The sequence below is a fragment of the Oncorhynchus keta genome, chromosome 21 (assembly GCF_023373465.1).
Source record: "Oncorhynchus keta strain PuntledgeMale-10-30-2019 chromosome 21, Oket_V2, whole genome shotgun sequence".
Classification (NCBI taxonomy): Eukaryota; Metazoa; Chordata; class Actinopteri; order Salmoniformes; family Salmonidae; genus Oncorhynchus; species Oncorhynchus keta.
Window position 1 is genome coordinate 30,388,410 of NC_068441.1, and position 17,374 is coordinate 30,405,783.

The 17,374-nt window shown below is 41.2% G+C and overlaps 2 protein-coding genes across 5 annotated transcripts; one reads left to right on the top strand and one right to left on the bottom strand.

The window, feature by feature from the left end:
- Nucleotides 1–297: 297 nt before the first annotated feature.
- Nucleotides 298–6,280, top strand: LOC118400444 (voltage-gated hydrogen channel 1-like). Of its 3 annotated transcripts, none has more exons than XM_035797324.2 (6): nt 298–400; nt 3,960–4,182; nt 4,395–4,499; nt 4,619–4,853; nt 5,077–5,189; nt 5,347–6,280. In XM_035797324.2, the coding sequence occupies exons 2-6, from the start codon at nt 4,006–4,008 to the stop codon at nt 5,401–5,403; spliced, it is 687 nt and encodes a 228-aa protein (XP_035653217.1). In that variant the 5' UTR covers nt 298–400; nt 3,960–4,005; the 3' UTR covers nt 5,404–6,280. The 3 variants fall into 3 exon arrangements, with proteins under 3 accessions (XP_035653217.1, XP_035653215.1, XP_035653216.1); XM_035797322.2 differs by lacking the exon at nt 298–400 and adding an exon at nt 2,836–2,970; XM_035797323.2 differs by lacking the exon at nt 298–400 and adding an exon at nt 2,910–2,966.
- Nucleotides 6,165–17,370, bottom strand: LOC118400442 (tectonic-1-like). Of its 2 annotated transcripts, none has more exons than XM_035797320.2 (13): nt 17,000–17,370; nt 15,628–15,745; nt 15,407–15,540; nt 14,307–14,458; nt 14,005–14,107; nt 11,915–12,027; nt 11,499–11,669; nt 11,043–11,168; nt 10,784–10,872; nt 10,283–10,420; nt 9,942–10,095; nt 9,438–9,569; nt 6,165–6,620 (listed from the first exon to the last, which is right to left on the bottom strand). In XM_035797320.2, exons 1-13 carry the CDS (start codon nt 17,322–17,324, stop codon nt 6,474–6,476), a joined length of 1,902 nt encoding a protein of 633 aa, XP_035653213.1. In that variant the 5' UTR covers nt 17,325–17,370; the 3' UTR covers nt 6,165–6,473. The 2 variants fall into 2 exon arrangements, with proteins under 2 accessions (XP_035653213.1, XP_035653214.1); XM_035797321.2 differs by having other exon boundaries at nt 10,784–10,869; nt 17,000–17,369.
- Nucleotides 17,371–17,374: the final 4 nt, after the last annotated feature.

Consider the following 17,374-nt stretch of genomic DNA (forward strand, 5'->3'; position numbering starts at 1 on the left):
TAGACAGCCAGCCGTGCCGCTTTGTGGACAACGACTCCCATTGTTAGATCGGAGAGGCATGTATCTTGTCAGTATATCCATAATCTTTGCTAGAGTCCTCGGGGCCCAGAGTGGTGTCACACTTTCCCCCCCCCCCATCCCTAGCAAACACAGCTGATGAAACTAATTGCATTCTAAACTGAACATCATGATTAGTTGATTATTGGAGTCAGTTGTGTTAGATGGGGAAAAAGTGTGACACCAAACAGGCCCCAGAGGCAGGGGCATTTTTAGGATTTGAAGACATTGGGAGCTTAGCTCAAAGCCAGTAGGGGGTCCGGAGGCAAAGGAATTTCAACGGCTAAAATTCATTAGTTTGGTGCACTTTGAGATGAACATTGAGAGATTAGTTTTTTATCAGGTAACTTGCACTTTCCTACCTGCCACAGCAGACACTGACAGTAGTCAATTACAGTAGCAACTGTGGGTCTCTCTACCCTGGAACACATACATCTACAGTGTATTGCCAAAAACCTCTAGACCACTCAACAACATAAAACATAGACGCTGACATGTCCAATGAGTCAAACTGATTAAAGAATCTAAAGGTTGTTCACACTGCAGGCCTTAATGCTCAAATCAGTTTTGGTTTTCAAATCCGTTTTGGTCTACTGACTGTCCAAACAGCAAGTTACAAGTGACCAAATTGGATGTGTGTGTACAGACAGCAGTTATTTGCTGACATGGCTACGCTAGTTGTCATAATGGGTAATGATGGGTGTGTGCGCAGTGGTATAGGCTGATTGGTGGCGGCGCTCGTGCTTCCTATCACTCAGAAGTTATGTAGCAAGCTAAGGGGACAACAATGCCTGTCATGGACGTTTCCCAGTTTCTTTGAATGTTCATGGAAAATCATGCTGTAAGAACACTTTTAAAGCCTCAAAGGATAAGATGATCCAACTTCCAAAACAAATCATTTTTTGCTAGCCACAGCAGTCAACTAGCTAGCTAGGTAACCATTTAGCTTTCTAGCACATTCACTTAACAATGAACAAGCTAGTTAGCTCCCACATGTTCTTGTTAAACTATCAACAGTGTAGCTAGCAAGCAACGAGATATGCCAAATCACAGTCTAAAAACCACTTGAGGGCAAATAAATCAGACTTGACCATTCGGACACAAGTCACATGCCCATGGAAGCAGATTTGTACAAAGGTGGTATGAAATGTCGCTTGAAATATCAGATTCCATGTGTTTTTGGTCTGTTCAGACTGCAGGAAAAAGAACAGATTTGCATTGGATCTGCAAATACATAGGATTTGAGTCACTTCAAACTGCCAATGGGAACACAGCTCGCTCGCTCACTCCCTCACTCACTCACTCACTCACTCACTCACTCACTCACTCACTCACACACACACTATGTAATAATTGGAATCCATAGAGCAGCTTTAAGTGACAGTCTACTGTGTGCTCACCCATTTCTTTCTCTGACCACATTTTCCGCTTCCAGGAATTTTGTACAGATCCTTGCTACATGGGGCCGTGCTTTATCGTGCTAAAACATGAGGTGACGGAGGCGGATGAATGGCACGATAATGGGCCTCAGGATCTCGTCACGATATCTCTGTGCATTCAAATTGCTATCGATAAAATGCAAATGTGATCGTTGTCCGTAGCTTACGCCTGCCCATACCATAACTCCATCACCACCATGGGGCAGTCTGTTCACAACGTTGACATCAGCAAACCACTCGCCCACATGATGCAATATATGGGGTCTGAGATTGAGAGGCCGGTTGGACGTACTGCCAAATTCTCTAAAACGACGTTGGAGGCAGCTTATGGCAACAGCTCTGGTGGACATTTCTGCAGTCAGCATGCCAATTGCATGCTCCCTCAAAACTTGAGACATCTGTAGCATTGTGTTGTGTGACAACTTGTATTTTTATATAGATTTTTATTTCACTCACCAACTTTAAACATCAGCTAACCGATCGCTGTACACCCAATCTACCTACCTCATCCTCATACTGTTTTTATTTACTTTTCTGTTCTTTTGCACACCAGTATCTCTTCTTGCACATCATCATCTGCTCATTTATCACGCCAGTGTTAATCTGCTAAATTGTAATTATTCACTCCTATGGCCTATTTATTACCTACCTCCTCATGCCTTTTGCACACACTGTATATAGACTTTCTTTTTTTCCCTACTGTGTCATTGACTTGTTTGTGTTATTGGCTTGTTTATTGTTTATTCCATGTGTAACTCTCTGTGTTGTTGTCTGTGTCACACTGCTTTGCTTTATCTTGACCAGGTCGCAGTTGTAAATGAGAACTTGCTCTCAACTAGCCTACCTGGTTAAATAAAGGTGAAATAAAAAACTGCACATTTTAGATTGGCCTTTTATAGTCTCCGGCACAAGGTGCAGCTGTGTAATAACCATGCTGTTGAATCAGCTTCTTGATATGCCACACCTGTCAGGTGGATGGATTATCTTGGCAAAGGAGAAATGCTCTCTAACAGGGATGTAAACAAATATTTTATTTCAGCTCATGAAGCATGGGACCAACAGTTAACAAGTTGCCTTTATATTTTTGTTCAGTGTATTTTACACACGTTATTGTTAAAATAATTAGTTGTCCATGACCACTAAAGTTATTAAAGCTTATTGGCTACGAAATCAATTATATCAAGCACTTGGCAATTGCAAGGCAGAAGATGTTCATTATTTTTTATAAAACAATAAAATATCTATTGTAATGATAAACCATATTGGTCTAGATTTTGGGGGGAAATTTAACATGGGATGCCCACACAGTTAACTTGCATCTTGAGAAAGAGGCTTTGGTTTGTTAACATCTTGCATGGTTCTGCAATGTTTAAAAGGAGAAGTATACCAATATTGTGCAAAACACAGCTGGGAAACACATAAGTGCCAATTCATCCTGAGTGTTGAGCAGTCGTTCATAGACTTAAGAAGGCAGGTAAGTTACAATAGGTTGATTATTCTGTGTATATGACAATATGATGGTTTAAAATATTTATTCCAGAGACTACTCAATGTGTGTTTGCAGAAATACAGCTTGTAAAAATATGAACCTTATGTTAATGCTAGTAAATTGGTTATACTAACAATGCTCATGTTAGGAAATTAGTGGAAAGCTTTGGATAAACAGTAAACAATATAGTTCTATTGTGTTATTGCACCTCAGACAAACTTGTGACATTTGAAAGTTTTAGCATAAACATCCTTAAGTCTATTGACACACCTGTGCCTCAATCTAAGTACCATAATAAAGACAATTCCCACCAAAATCCATCGGTTTAAGCTAGATATGTTTTTTCATTGGCAATCCCCCGTATCTGCCTATGTCGCCTTGTTTGTCAAACCATGAGGTTTGGCCATCTAATATGACCACACTATGGAAAGATGAGGATCCCACGAACATGATGGTGATCTCCGTTTTGTTCTATGAACCCCACAAGTGTCACAGGGCTCGTCTGAAGGTTATCCGTCAAAACTATCCGAGGTAGTTTTGTGCCAACAGAAAAAAGGGGTTAAATATGTGCCCAAAAAAACTTAAATATTTCCTGAGCTTTCTTATTTCTCCTAGATATAGTTGACACTTCAAAACCTTATAATTTATTATTTTTGGACTGTCTGTTTTGCCATTTATTTTATACCTAAAGGGGTCTTAAATTCGAAATGATCATGATGATCTTAAAACAATTCCATATGTTAGCTTAGTAGAGAGAATTATGTTTGAATACAGTACATCCATATTGTAATAGTAATTCCAGGTGAACAAAAAGGAGAGCAGTCATTGATATAGTCAATCAAAATCATTCCAGTTTAATTACAAGTTGCAACAGGGAGACACCTCCACCACAGAAGCCCTCCCCCCAAAGACTTGAGGTTTTTAAATTAAATTCAGTTAAACTTTTAACCTCTAATTTCCACATGCCCTTGCAGGAAAACTGTCTCTTTTTGGTGGGCCACCACACCCCCCTGCATCACCATGTCCAAGTACCTGAGGCATTTCACCACAGTGGGTGACGACCACACAGCCCAGTGGCAGGATGAGGAGCTACATGAAGCTAGTGAGGAGCTGGGACCAGCCACAGGACAGATGCCCCAGGGGGAACTCTCCTTCAGAGACTCCCTGAAGATGCTCTACAGCTCCAACAAATTCCAGGTATGGAATATGAGTGGAGTAGGAAATGCTCATACTATCAATCAAACAAAGCCAGTAATTGTTACCTTTGCTCAAATCAAATGTCAACTGTGGATGTGGAACATACGTATGTGTGTGTTTTTCAGTCTAGGCCGCAAATATGAGACAGTAAATTCTCACATATGCTTGTCAGAAGATTGGTCTTGTCTGATGAGTGTTTGCCCCTGGTTTAGATAGTTGTGGTGTGCCTGGTCATCCTGGATGCCATCTTTGTGCTGGTCGAGCTACTGATCGAACTATCAATCATTGATTTGGAGCATGGACACATTGCCCCTCAGGTGAGTCTAGAGTGCAGTGTTTCCCAAAGTCGGTCCTGGGGACAACAACACTACACAGCTCCAAAAAATCTGTGACCCCAAACTTCCTACAACTCTTCTGTCCTTTCCCTCTTCACCAGGTGTTCCACTACCTGAGTCTGGCTCTTCTCACCTTCTTCATGGTGGAGCTGGCTGGGAAGCTCTTTGCTTACCAGCTGGAGTTCTTCCACCACAAGTTTGAGGTGTTTGACGGGCTGGTAGTGATTGTGTCCTTCATCCTGGATGTTGTGTATACAGCCCGTGAAGAGGCTTTCGATGCCTCTATGGGCCTCCTGATCCTCCTCAGGCTCTGGAGGGTGGCGAGGATAATCAACGGTGAGAGATTTCTCACTTTGTTCATGTTCATTAGGCATCAAAGGGAAGAAAATGGACTGAAACCGGGAGGGACTCCCTGGACATGTCCAATAAACACACATTTTAAAGCTTTATCCAATGCATGCCCTAATGAACACAACCTTTATGTCACACAGGTAGCTAGGTCACCAATGTTGTAAAATGGGTTTGTGTCCAACATGTCATGTTTTCTCCCACCACTCAGGTATCCTGGTGTCTGTGAAGGCAAGGGCCGATCGCAAACTTCACAAGCTGAAGGAGAGCAACGATCAACTGGTCCAGCGAGTTAGCGAGCTACAAGAGCGCAGCGGCAAGACGGTGAGTTGGCCAGCCCCCGGCAACCCAAACCCCTACCCGCCCAAGACAAGTTTGAAGACATTTACATTTTGGTAATTTAGTACACTCTTATACAGTGTCTTATAGTCTGTCAATAGACCCTTTTTCAACACACCCTTCAATCTCTTCACCTCTTTAGGAACAAGAGAACAGTAAACTACGGGCTCTCCTGCGACAGCATGACATTGCATACTGATGCAGGAAGAGGAACAAGATGCCATTTTCATTATCCACTTCTAAAGTTTTATTGGAATTGATCAATAAACAAGGGCATATTCTGAAAGGTGTTGACCATCCATACACTATTTGTGTCAGTAATTCCACCATGACAGGAGCTTACACTGCCCAGATAGATACTAAATCTGTTTGTAAATCCCAAATCTGTTTGTACTCTTGCCAACTCAATTGCTGTCATTGTCAAACCAAACATTTGGCATGACAATGAATGACAATGAGTTGGTAATATAGCACAAAGACTGGCACTCAGGCTAGATAGATTCCACATGATTAGGTCAACCTTCCAACCATTATCTGCATATTTAAGCAGATTATAAAAGCTGATCAGACTTCATTGATATCATATGCCAGTATTTCACATTGCTTGATATTTTTACATGTGCTATGCCTTTATTCAGCTAATATTTTGTACTTTAGATCCTGTAATGAATTTGTTGCATCTTGCTGTTTTCGGAATATCCATTTTTTTTTTTAACATTTAATTTTACCTTTATTTAACCAGGCAAGTCAGTTAAGAACACATTCTTATTTTCAATGACGGCCTGGGAACAGTGGGTTAACTGCCTGTTCAGGGGCAGAACGACAGATTCGTACCTTGTCAGCTCGGGGGTTTGAACTCACAACCTTCCGGTTACTAGTCCAACGCTCTAACCACTAGGCTACCCTGCCGCCCCATTGCTTGCTATGCAAAGACAATACAAGTATAAATCACTGTGAAAGTATTATTAAATGTTTCTTTATTGATTTTTTTATACAAAAAATATTACAAATAAATAAAAGGTGGTTGCTAACAGCAGCTGAGTGCCATCAGAGAACATCAGGGTTTTTATTCTCTACATTTTGGTCAGTATACCAGGTGATTCTAAAGAGGCAACATCAATATCCACACTAGCATATCATTAAGAATGAAGCAATGTATTTGGCCATGCATTCTAAGTGGTAAGCTGGTGAGGATATTAAAACATAGTTGTGGTTTCTTGTGTGTGTGCGTGTGTGCAACACCTGCCCACTCTTCTGTCTGTCAGTCGTTCAAACAAAAGGGAAGAAGAAGTCGTAAGGCAGCTTGGCGTCGATAGTGGGCGAGGCCTTGAAGCCAGGCCGGGCGGCTGCAGACACAGGTACGAAGGTCACAGAGCTGGTGACAGACATGACACGACTGCCTCCAGAGAGTAACGCCTGGGGAAAAGAAAAATGGCAATAAAATATAAGTAGCGTGTTAAATAAAGGTGTCATAGCATTGACCAAAGCTCTGGAAGAGGAACTCTATTGTTCCATCACTTCGCAATATGTTAAAGATGCATAAATTAAGTTACTGTTGAATCAAGAGAATCTAACAGTAGCCTACCATTTCTAAGGAAAGTCTGTTGTTCCATTACAGGGCATATAAGTGGACTACATGTATTAGATTTAAATGTTGGTCCTTTAACAGACACTATTCTCCAGAGCGACTTAGTAAGTGAGACACTTATCAGTGTAGCCACGATGAGTACTCTGGTTGCTGTTATACAAATACAAGCTGATAAAGTTACATTTTTGTTAAGCACTTTGTGACAAATGCTTCTATAAAAAGAGCACTATTCAATCAATATTACATTGGTTGCGTCAAATCCGTGTCTCGATATTTTCTGAATGTGTATGCTTGTTATACTTTACACTGCTGCAAGATCATTTTACAAGTTATTTGAGTAATATACACTACCGTTCAAAAGTTTGGGGTCACTTAGAAATGTCCTTGTTTTCCCTGAAAGCATACATGAAATTAGTTGCAAAATGAATAGGAAATATAGTCAAGACATTGACAAGGTTATAAATAATTATTTTTAATTGAGATAATAATTGTGTCCTTCAATCTTTGCTTTTGTCAAATAATCCTCCATTTGCAGCAATTACAGCCTTGCAGACCTTTGGCATTCTAGTTGTCAATTTGTTGAGGTAATGGGGCACTTCTTACATACTATACGGTCAAGCTGCTCCCACAACAGCTCAATAGGGTTGAGATCCAGTGACTGTGCTGGCCACTCCATTATAGACAGAATACCAGCTGACTGCTTCTTCCCTAAATAGTTCTTCCATAGTTTGGAGCTGTGCTTTGGGTCTTTGTCCTGTTGTAGGAGGTAATTGGCATAAAATTAAGCGCATTCCAGAGGGTATGGCATGGCGTTTCAAGATGGAGTGATAGCATTCCTTCTTCAAGATCCCTTTTACCCTGTACAAATCTCCCACTTTACCACCACCAAAGCAACCCCAGAGCATCACATTGCCTCCACCATGCTTGACAGATGGTGTCAAGCACTCCTCCAGCTTCTCATCATTTTTTCTGCGTCTCACGAATGTTCTTGGTGATCCGAACACCTCAAACTTAGATCCGTCTGTCCATAACACTTTTTTCCAATCTTCCTCTGTCCAGTGTCTGTGTTCTTTTGCCCGTCTTAATCTTTTCTTTTTATTGGCCAGTCTGAGATATGGCTTTTTCTTTGCAACTCTGCCTAGAAGGCCAGCCAGAGTCTTATCTTCACTGTTGATTTTGAGACTGGTGTTTTGCGGGTACTATTTAATGAAGCTGCCAGTTGAGGACTTGTGAGCCGTCTGTTTCTCAAGCTAGACACTCTAATGTACTTGTCCTCATACGCGTGCCACCCTCCTTCTCGCCATGAATGAGGCATGCGACAAAATCAATGCAGGCCAATTTCAAGTTTGGATTCGCCATGGCAAAAGGTTTTTCCCGCGGTGCATAAACAATGATGACATTCACTGTCCTGTGGATGAGAATTTATGGCCAAATGATCAAGACAGGCTTGATGAGAATGAGTTATAAAACATTGTTTTATTTTCATTCATTTAATTTGTTTCATTAATTTGATAAATTTGATTACAGACCTATGAACACCTATGTTTTTTTGGCATGAATGATTGTGGAGGATGTCTTCATTGGTCACACCTTTGATTGCAAATTGGATAGGTATTATGATAATGATAGATTTTCTGTCATTTTCAATACTGTAGTATATCACTTTCAACACTTCTAAGGGTGACTTGAAACACGCATCTTGTATTGTTTGCTATTGGATTAACTGGTAGTTAAAATGACTAAATTGAAAAGATATCATTATGTAGTGTTTCGGTGATTGAACCAATGTTATCATTATATTTCACAAACGTTGTACGAGATCTTCAGTTTCTTGGCAATTTCTCGCATTGGAATAGCCTTCATTTCTCAGAACAAGAATAGATTGACAAGTTTCAGAAAAAAAGTACTTTGTTTCTGGATATTTTGAGCCTGTAATCGAACCCACAAATGCTGATGCTCCAGATACTCAACTAGTCTAAAGACGGCCAATTTTATTGCTTCTTTAAATAAGAACAACAGTTTTCAGCTGTGCTAACATAATTGCAAAATCATTTTCTAATGATCAATTAGCCTTTTAAAATAATAAACTTGGATTAGCTAACACAACGTGCCATTGGAACACAGGAGTGATGGTTGCTGACAATAGGCCTCTGTACGCATATATATCTATGAATAGATATTAACAATCAACCGTTTACAGCTACAATAGTAAGTTACAACAACGTCTACACTGTATTTCTGATCAATTTGATGTTATTTTAATGGACAAAAAATGTGCTTTTCTTTCAAAAACAAGGACATTTCTAAGTGACCACAAACTTTTGAATGGTAGTGTATATTTGAATCAATGGTTGTGTGGTGAGAGATTTTTTACAATCCAAATTAATGCACAATGATAAGTTTTGAATGAAAGACTGGCTGCTTTACAAGTTGGACCAGTTTGGAGTTTTGTACTAAGAGTTGTGAAAATGTACCACATACTTGTGAAAATAGTACCCGAGCAGTTAAAGAAAACTAAGCCTAGTCCTGGACTAAAAATCACTTTCATGGAGATTCTCCATTGAGCATACTTTTTAGTATAGCAGTTGGCCTAATCTGGGAAACTGTCCCAAGTCCCATAATGTTTAAGATCACTCAAGGTTTACCAGGTTGCTGGTGTTGGTGTGAATCACTTCAACGACACTGACAATCTGAGCCTGCGGGTTCACCAGGGATCCATATTGGGTCCATTGCACTTCCAGGTGAAGAGACAGGGGAATACTGCAACTCTGAGCTTCCTGCTTAGTCCAAGAGAATAGAAACATAAAAGGGCTGTTACCAACCATCAATATGGAGTCATTGTTGTTTACACAATTGTGGTTGTTGAGAAACAGGAAAAAGCACTTCTCATAACCAACTATGTCTATTGGTGGTGGAAGTCATTCAATCAACCATCCATTCTCTCCAAACTTTCAAGATTCAATCCAAATGTCTTATCAATTTCGTCTACTGTTTTGTGTCATCGTTGCAGTATGTTTTAATGGTTGTAATGTAATGGCTGTCTCTGCATCCTTAATATATGGTATGACAGGAACATCTACATCACAACATTCAAATAATATTTTCTTCCACTAACATGCAATGAAAATACTTTGCCCAAAGCTTCTCACCGTAGGTTTGGTTTGGGTCCTTATCGGCACCCAGTCCATTGGTTTCTGATATGGGGAATTCCCAAAAGAGGCCACATACTGGGGGAAGCTTTGCCCCCTCAATACTCCTAGAACCACTTCTGATACCACTGAGCAGTTAGCAGTCTCATCCAACCTAGAGAGAGATAAGAGAAATACAGTATTTCCCTAACCAACCCTTCACCCCTATGCCTTAGTTACTTACAGACAACCAAAGACATTCACATTAGGGGGTGAGGGACAAGGGTCAAGAAAAAGTGGCAAGGGATTTGTTTGGGATTGGGCTTTAGGTCCTGTAGAACAGAGCAGTCTTCCTCTCTCACCTCAACGTGCAGCCTGACACCATGTCGACCCCGAACAGGACGGGGGAACGGTGATGGGGCCCTCTGAGACAGTTTGACAGTTTGGAGCCATGGAGGAGGGTAAAAGCTCCCCTCGAATCAGCACTGTGAACTATTCCAGTGAGCAGGACAGTTAAGGACACAAATACATTATATCTGACCTCTCGTCAAGTTTTAGAAATACTCAGATATAACTTATAGGTTTCATATACGTTTTAATATGGGTTCTTCAATATTGAATCAGTAATAGGGTGCATATTCATGTTCATATCTCTTAAAAACAGCAAAATAGGGAGTTATTTCAAGAAAACCAAGGAACTAGTGAATCAACAGCTCATAGAAAGCTGAAGCTTCTGCTCTTCAAAGGGATCCCATGCCACTTTGATCACAACAAATGGATTGTTGATGACGTGAAAACTCATGAAGAATATACCATGTAAGAGAAATTATACCTAACTCATTGGCCACTCCAAAAAAGGATATTCTGCTGTTTTGGATCCAGCCAGTAGAGGGAGCCCCACAACATAACCAGGATTCCCACTGGAGTGGAGCGCCACTTGGTCAACATTCTGCTAGCAGAAGACATCAAGGGGAGAGTGGTATTACTGACTGAAGTGATACTGATTTTGGCTTTCGTTTACATTAAGAGTAAACCACTTTTCTGGGTTGATGAAAAATGCTAAAATATTCTATGGCATAGAACTATGCAAAATGCAAAAAAATATATATATAAATATGGCACCTGGACGAATTCAATTTCAAACTCCTGCTCCATTGGGACCATGTTACGGTCAATGGCTCCAAGGACCAAGGACGCATTCACATTCACAATGTCTCCAGCCTCACTGTATGTGACCGTGTAACCAACCTGTCAGCAGAGGAAAACAGAATGTCAAAATTTGAGTCTGAATGCTTATGATTAGGACAAGTCTTCAAGTCATGCCATGTTTCCTACAATCAAGCATTGGCAATAAAATAAAGTACTATTTTTCCACAAATTTGGGTTCTCTTCATTCCCACCGACCACCTCCCTTGGCCATGAGACAGGGTATCTGTCACATTTATCAATAAAAAATAGCATTCCTGCGTACTTGCGAGGGGTTACAAATTGCCTCGCTGCACACGTTTGTTCTTTTTTTATGCAAGTAGGCAGAGCGGCCATCCTGTGTAGCTTGCTTTGTGAGGCTTTAGACTTCACCTGGAGCACCACATTGATGCACACTGCGGAGTCAGGGGCCACAGAGTTCAACAGTAGCGGGTCCAGGCTCAAGTCACCAGTGATATTCAGCTGGGTCTGAGTCCCCTCCAAAGATTGCAGGACGATGGAGGTCACCTCCACAGCAACAAATCGCGCATCTTCACTCTTCTTCTGTAAAATAAAAATGGAATTGGTCTGTTCAGATACAAGTTTGAGGTGGGTTTTACAGAGTGGTTTTCTCTCATTTATGCTGGCCACAACTACAAGTAAAGGACTAGTCAACAACATTATTTGGGTATGAGTTGACAGAACATTAACTTTTAACATTTAGATTTTCATTGGACAGTGACTTTAAGAGAAATACATTTTGCACTTTCCAAAACATAAAGCTGAACATCAAGGCCAGACCAACTCACAGAGAGGAGACGGGGGTCAGTGTAGCTGTGCATGTTCAGGGCCTGCAGGGTGGTACAGTCCCTCTCCAGGACCAGGCTCCGCATGCATCTATTGCTCTGCTCCCTCAGGAACGCTGACAATGCATGTCACAAATACAATTTGATGAGAGATTTAAGCTAAAGTGAAGGATGAGGACAAAACTTAAGTGATGTGGTTACATTGTGACCCTCTTCGATTTTGGCCTCTGGCCCCTCCCCCTCAAACATCCTCCTCTTCCACACAAACACTGAGAACACTCAGCCCTGGTCTGGTTCCATGTTAGTCCCTAGCCCTTTTATATTCCCCAGATCGAAAAGGACTAAATAGGTGAAAGCAATGTGAAAAGCTCCATGGCTCAATGTATTAGTATATACATTTGAAGTCGGAAGCATACATACACATTTAAACTCAGTTTTTCACAATTCCTGACATTTAATCCTAGTAAAAAATCCCTGTCTGAGGTCAGTCAGGATCACCACTTTATTTTAAGAATGTGAAATGTCAGAATAATAGTAGAAATAATTATTTATTTCAGCTTTTATTTCTTTCTTCACATTTCCTGTGGGTCAGAAGTTTACATACACTTAATTAGTATTTGGTAGCATTTCCTTTTAATTGTTTAACTTGGGTCAAACGTTTCGGGTAGCCTTCCACAACCTTCCCACAATAAGTTGGGTGAATTTTGGTCCATTCCTCCTGACAGAGCTGGTGTAACTGAGTCAGGCTTGTAGGCCTCTATGCTCACACACGCCTTTTCAGTTCTGCCCACAAATTGTCTATAGGATTGAGGTCAGGGCTTTGTATTGGCCACTCCAACACCTTGACTTTGTTGCCCTTAAGCTATTTTGCCACAACTTTGGAAGTATGCTTGGTGTCATTGTCCATTTGTGACCAAGCTTTAACTTCCTGACTGATGTCTTGAGATGTTGCTTCAATATTCCACATCATTTCCCACCTCATGATGCCATCTATTTTGTGAAGTGCACCAGTCCCTCCTGCAGCAAAGCACCCCCACAACATGATGCTGCCACCCCCGTGCTTCACGGTTGGGATGGTGTTCTTCGGCTTGCAAGCATGCCCCCTTTTCCTCCAAACATAACGATGGTCATTATGGCCAAACACTTCTATTTTTTTTTCATCAGACCAGAGGACATTTCTCCAAAAAGTACGATCTTTGTCCCCATGTGCAGTTGCAAACCGTAGTCTGGCTTGTTTATGGCGGTTTTGGAGCAGTGGCTTCTTCCTTGCGGAGTGGCCTTTCAGGTTATGTCGATATAGGACTTGTTTTACTGTGTATATATATACTTTTGTACCTGTTTCCTCCCGCATCTTCACAAGGTCGTTTGCTGTTGTTCTGGGATTGATGTGCACTTTTTGCACCAAAGTACGTTCTCCTTCCTGAGTGGTATGACGGCTGCGTGGTCCCATGGTCTTTATATTTGCGTACTATTGTTTGTACAGATAAACGTGGTACCTTCAGGCATTTGGAAATTGCTCCCAAGGATGAACCAGACTTGTGGAGGTCTACAATTTTTTTTCTGTGGTCTTTGCTGATTTCTTTGGATTTTCCCATGTTGTCAAGCAAAGAGGCACTGAGTTTGAAGGTAGGCCTTGAAATACATCCACAGGTACACCTTCAATTGACTCAAATGATGTCAATTAGCCTTCTAAAAAAGCTTCTAAAGCCATGACATCATTTTCTGGAATTTTCCAAGCTGTTTAAAGGCACAGTCAACTCAGTGTATGTAAACCTCTCACCCAGTGGAATTGTGATACAGTGAATTATAAGTTAAATAATCTATCTGGAAACAATTGTTGAAAAAATTACTTGTGTCGTGCACAAAGTAGATGTCTTAAACTATAGATTGTTAACAAGAAATTTGTGGAGTGGTTGAAAAACAAGTTTTAATGACTACAACCTAAGTGTATGTAAACTTCCGACTTCAAATGTAAGTAGAGCCATCACAGTACTGCTTCAGCACCTTCAGATCTTTGAAAAACTAGGAACCTAATTGGGAGGGGGCCAATGCTGACAGCGTGGATGTACATGGAGCTGAATAGTCTCTGGTACCTGCAGGGTTCAGGTCAGAGCAGTGGGTTGTAACAGAGGGGGCCGGCAACCGGAAGAACCCCCTTCCTCTGCTTTCTTCCTCCGTTTCTATGACATCTCCGTACTGAAGGGGGAAAAAAAGAGTTGGAAAGAGAGTGAAGGCGCTAACTGAAGCTAGTGTCAAACTTTGTTCATTGTAGATCCCAAGGGTATTGCACTATTAAGTATATTGTACTATCACCAGAAAACAATCTCACAACAAAAGCACTGTTGATTCTTCTTGATGGACATTGTCAACAGTGTGGGGTTTGAGTGAGTCTCACCAGGTATCCAGGTGAAGTTAGAGGTTCCACTGTAGACGTTGTGGCCCCATTATTGGCAGAACCAAACAAGAACTGCACAAAGTGCTTGTAGAGGCCATCAAAGTTCCCTGCGGTAGGAACCTCAGGAGCGGCGAGGGACAGTCCTGCCTCATCTTCAACGCAGATGTACAGACCATAGATAACTGTCACCTTATCATAGACTCATAGATCAATTATGCTATTAGATGTTTGAAATTCAAGAATCCCACATTCACATTCTTCGCGTGATTACAGGTGTGTTCTTTGTTATTACAGGTGTGTATGTCCCTACTTAGGTCAGATAATGATCAACTAAGATTAATAAACTGCTAGTAAACCAAAAAGATGTTAAATAACTAGAGTGGAGGGAGCATAAGAATCAGGTCATGGATTGTACAGAGTGGCTACAGATATGGAGCTTCAGTATTCAAATTTGCCCAAACTACAAATTCTGCGTATATGCATTATTTTTTTACGTAGCCGAGTGCCCACTCAACTGTCAACATACTTGCTGCCTAGAAGGTTTGGCTACCTAGAGGTGGAATGCAGAAAGACACAGACAGCCAGTCTAATTAGCAATTGAATGTTGTTTTTTTAATCATCATTGCAAACATTGGCTAAGCTGCGCAGGAGGCAGACAGGCAGTCAAGTAGTGTTCTTTTTTCAGGAACTATAATATGGCAGCAACTATAAAGATTAGCCTTCATCATCACACAAAATGCTGAAAATGTAAGGACTGCGTCCTGCTTGCGCGACTGCAATATCCATTACAACAGACAGACAGAGAATGTTGTAGCCTTCATAAAATGTTTTGGAAAGTTCATTCAAATCGCCATAGGGTTTTTATTTCACCTGTTCAGAAATATGAGGCAGACATCATCAGGGTTCAAAAGAGGGTGAGTAGTAAATAGAGAAACATGAAGGGAGGGGGAGTGAGCAGCAGCTACGTTAGCAAATCTAATGTGATCCGGATCCTTAGCTTTAAAAAAATAAATAATAATGTTTCCGGAAGGGCGGGCGGGGGTGAGGCTCTGTATTTGCCACAGCCTAGAATATATTATATCAAGGCCTATTAAACTTACAGTTAGTTGACTGTATGCAGAAGACGTCTAGGTTAACCTCCTGCTGGACCGACCTCTGCACCTGAGCATAGCCGTCTATAGTTTCACTAATAGTGTAGGTGACCACGTCCTGACCGCAAAGCTTCGGCTCACCACTGGAAAGAACACATAGATCAATTATTACACTGATCATGTCAAACCCCAAGTCATCAGAAAAGAAAAGAGGAGTGCTAGTGACTTGCCGGACTGTTTTCACTGTACAGCTGGTGAAGAGAGCTAATTCCTGTCTGCAATCTGGGTCACAGCAACAGTTGGGGTCACACTGGTCCTTTAATTGGTCGCACGGGCAAATTCTGGAAACTGAGGATAAAGAATGCTAATTTAGCTGAAGTGACACAGCAACCTAGACAGAGCTCACCTAATGGGTTACACCTAGGCTAATTCTCTGATCCTTATGCGTGTGTTAGTCTCACTAGACAGACGAGTTGCCTACCACAATGTAACCAATGTGCTGTTGCCCCAGTTCTGGGATTTCCAAGACTATGTGCACCCCATTCCCAATATAGAGCACTACTTTTGACCAGGGCCCATAGGGTAGTGGACTGTAAAAGGAATAGGGTGCCATTTGGGATACACCCTACATCTAAGGGACCACATCAATATAATAGTAACCCATAGTACAGATAGATAAATAGATAGATAAGATTCCACCTTATGTTAGGCTTGCTATAACAGAACGGGGTATAGGCCTACCCACCCTTTTACCCATGTTCTGGGCTTTATTGGACTATGCACAAACCACATCACATGTAGATTGCCTGCAAATTGTATATTCAATGTCTATGTACCCTTATGTATGGCCCTGTTCAAATACTTTAGAACAAATACATTTCCTTGAAATATCTCTGATAAGGGTTATTCTGTCTAAAGTAATGTAGGCCATACTGCCCTACCAAGCAAAAGAGCAGTAACTGTGCATTGTCCAAAATGTGTTATTCACTTTTTTCTTTAAATACATGCTTTATCGTGTGAACAAATATCCTGCCTCCATTGTGTTGTGTATTGGAGAAAATGGGGGGTCATGTTCGCAGTAACTGCAAAAAGTTCAGGTGAAACCAAGGTAAAAGGCAGTAACTGCCATCACACACGTCAGTTACTTACTGCCTTTTACCTTGGCTTCACTGAGCTTTCTGCTGCTGTGTCTACGGTTGACCTTGGTATTATTTATTGTTCTTCGTTGATACAAGTATCAAACTATATGACACTGACAGCCACATACAAATACATATATTATCACAAGTTTGTGTTAAAGACAATCGTCGTGGAAATGTATTCAGACGTAAGCAATAAGTCAGTAACTGCCGTCTAGGGACACATTTCATGTTAGGGTCAATATGAATACAAAATATAACCTCATTGTAAGACAAAAGATAGCCACATCTCAAATGATCTGCCTACAATTAATTTGGCTGGACAATTTCAAAAAACATTTGAAGTAATTTTCCTCAGTTTCACTCTATGAGCAGTTACTGCTCTTTTGCTTGGTAGGGCAGCATAGTACAGAAAGTAGGGTGCGGAGACGTTACATTTTGAGAGACAATCAACCGTCCTTACCATCCGTGACAGAGGGAGGCAGGGAGCCGGATAGCGGCAGAGGTACTTGAGGAGACATGGACAGTGGCGTGGACTCTGTGGTTGACGGTGTACTAAAACCAGTCCCATCTCTTGTGCTAACCACATTCGATGCAGTTGAAACTATCTCAACGTCTAGAGCGGTGGAATTCTCATAATCCGTGAAATTCTGCCTACCTAACAAATCAATGACAGATTCGTTGGCGCGTGCAAAAGTAGAATTGAAGTCGTCCGTGTTTTGTGCTACATTGAACTCAAAAAACGGCCATGTATATAAAGTTATCAGCACCCAAACAAAAGCGTCCATCTTTAATATTGATCTCTGGAAGCATTATGTTGCTTAGGGGATCCCTGTTG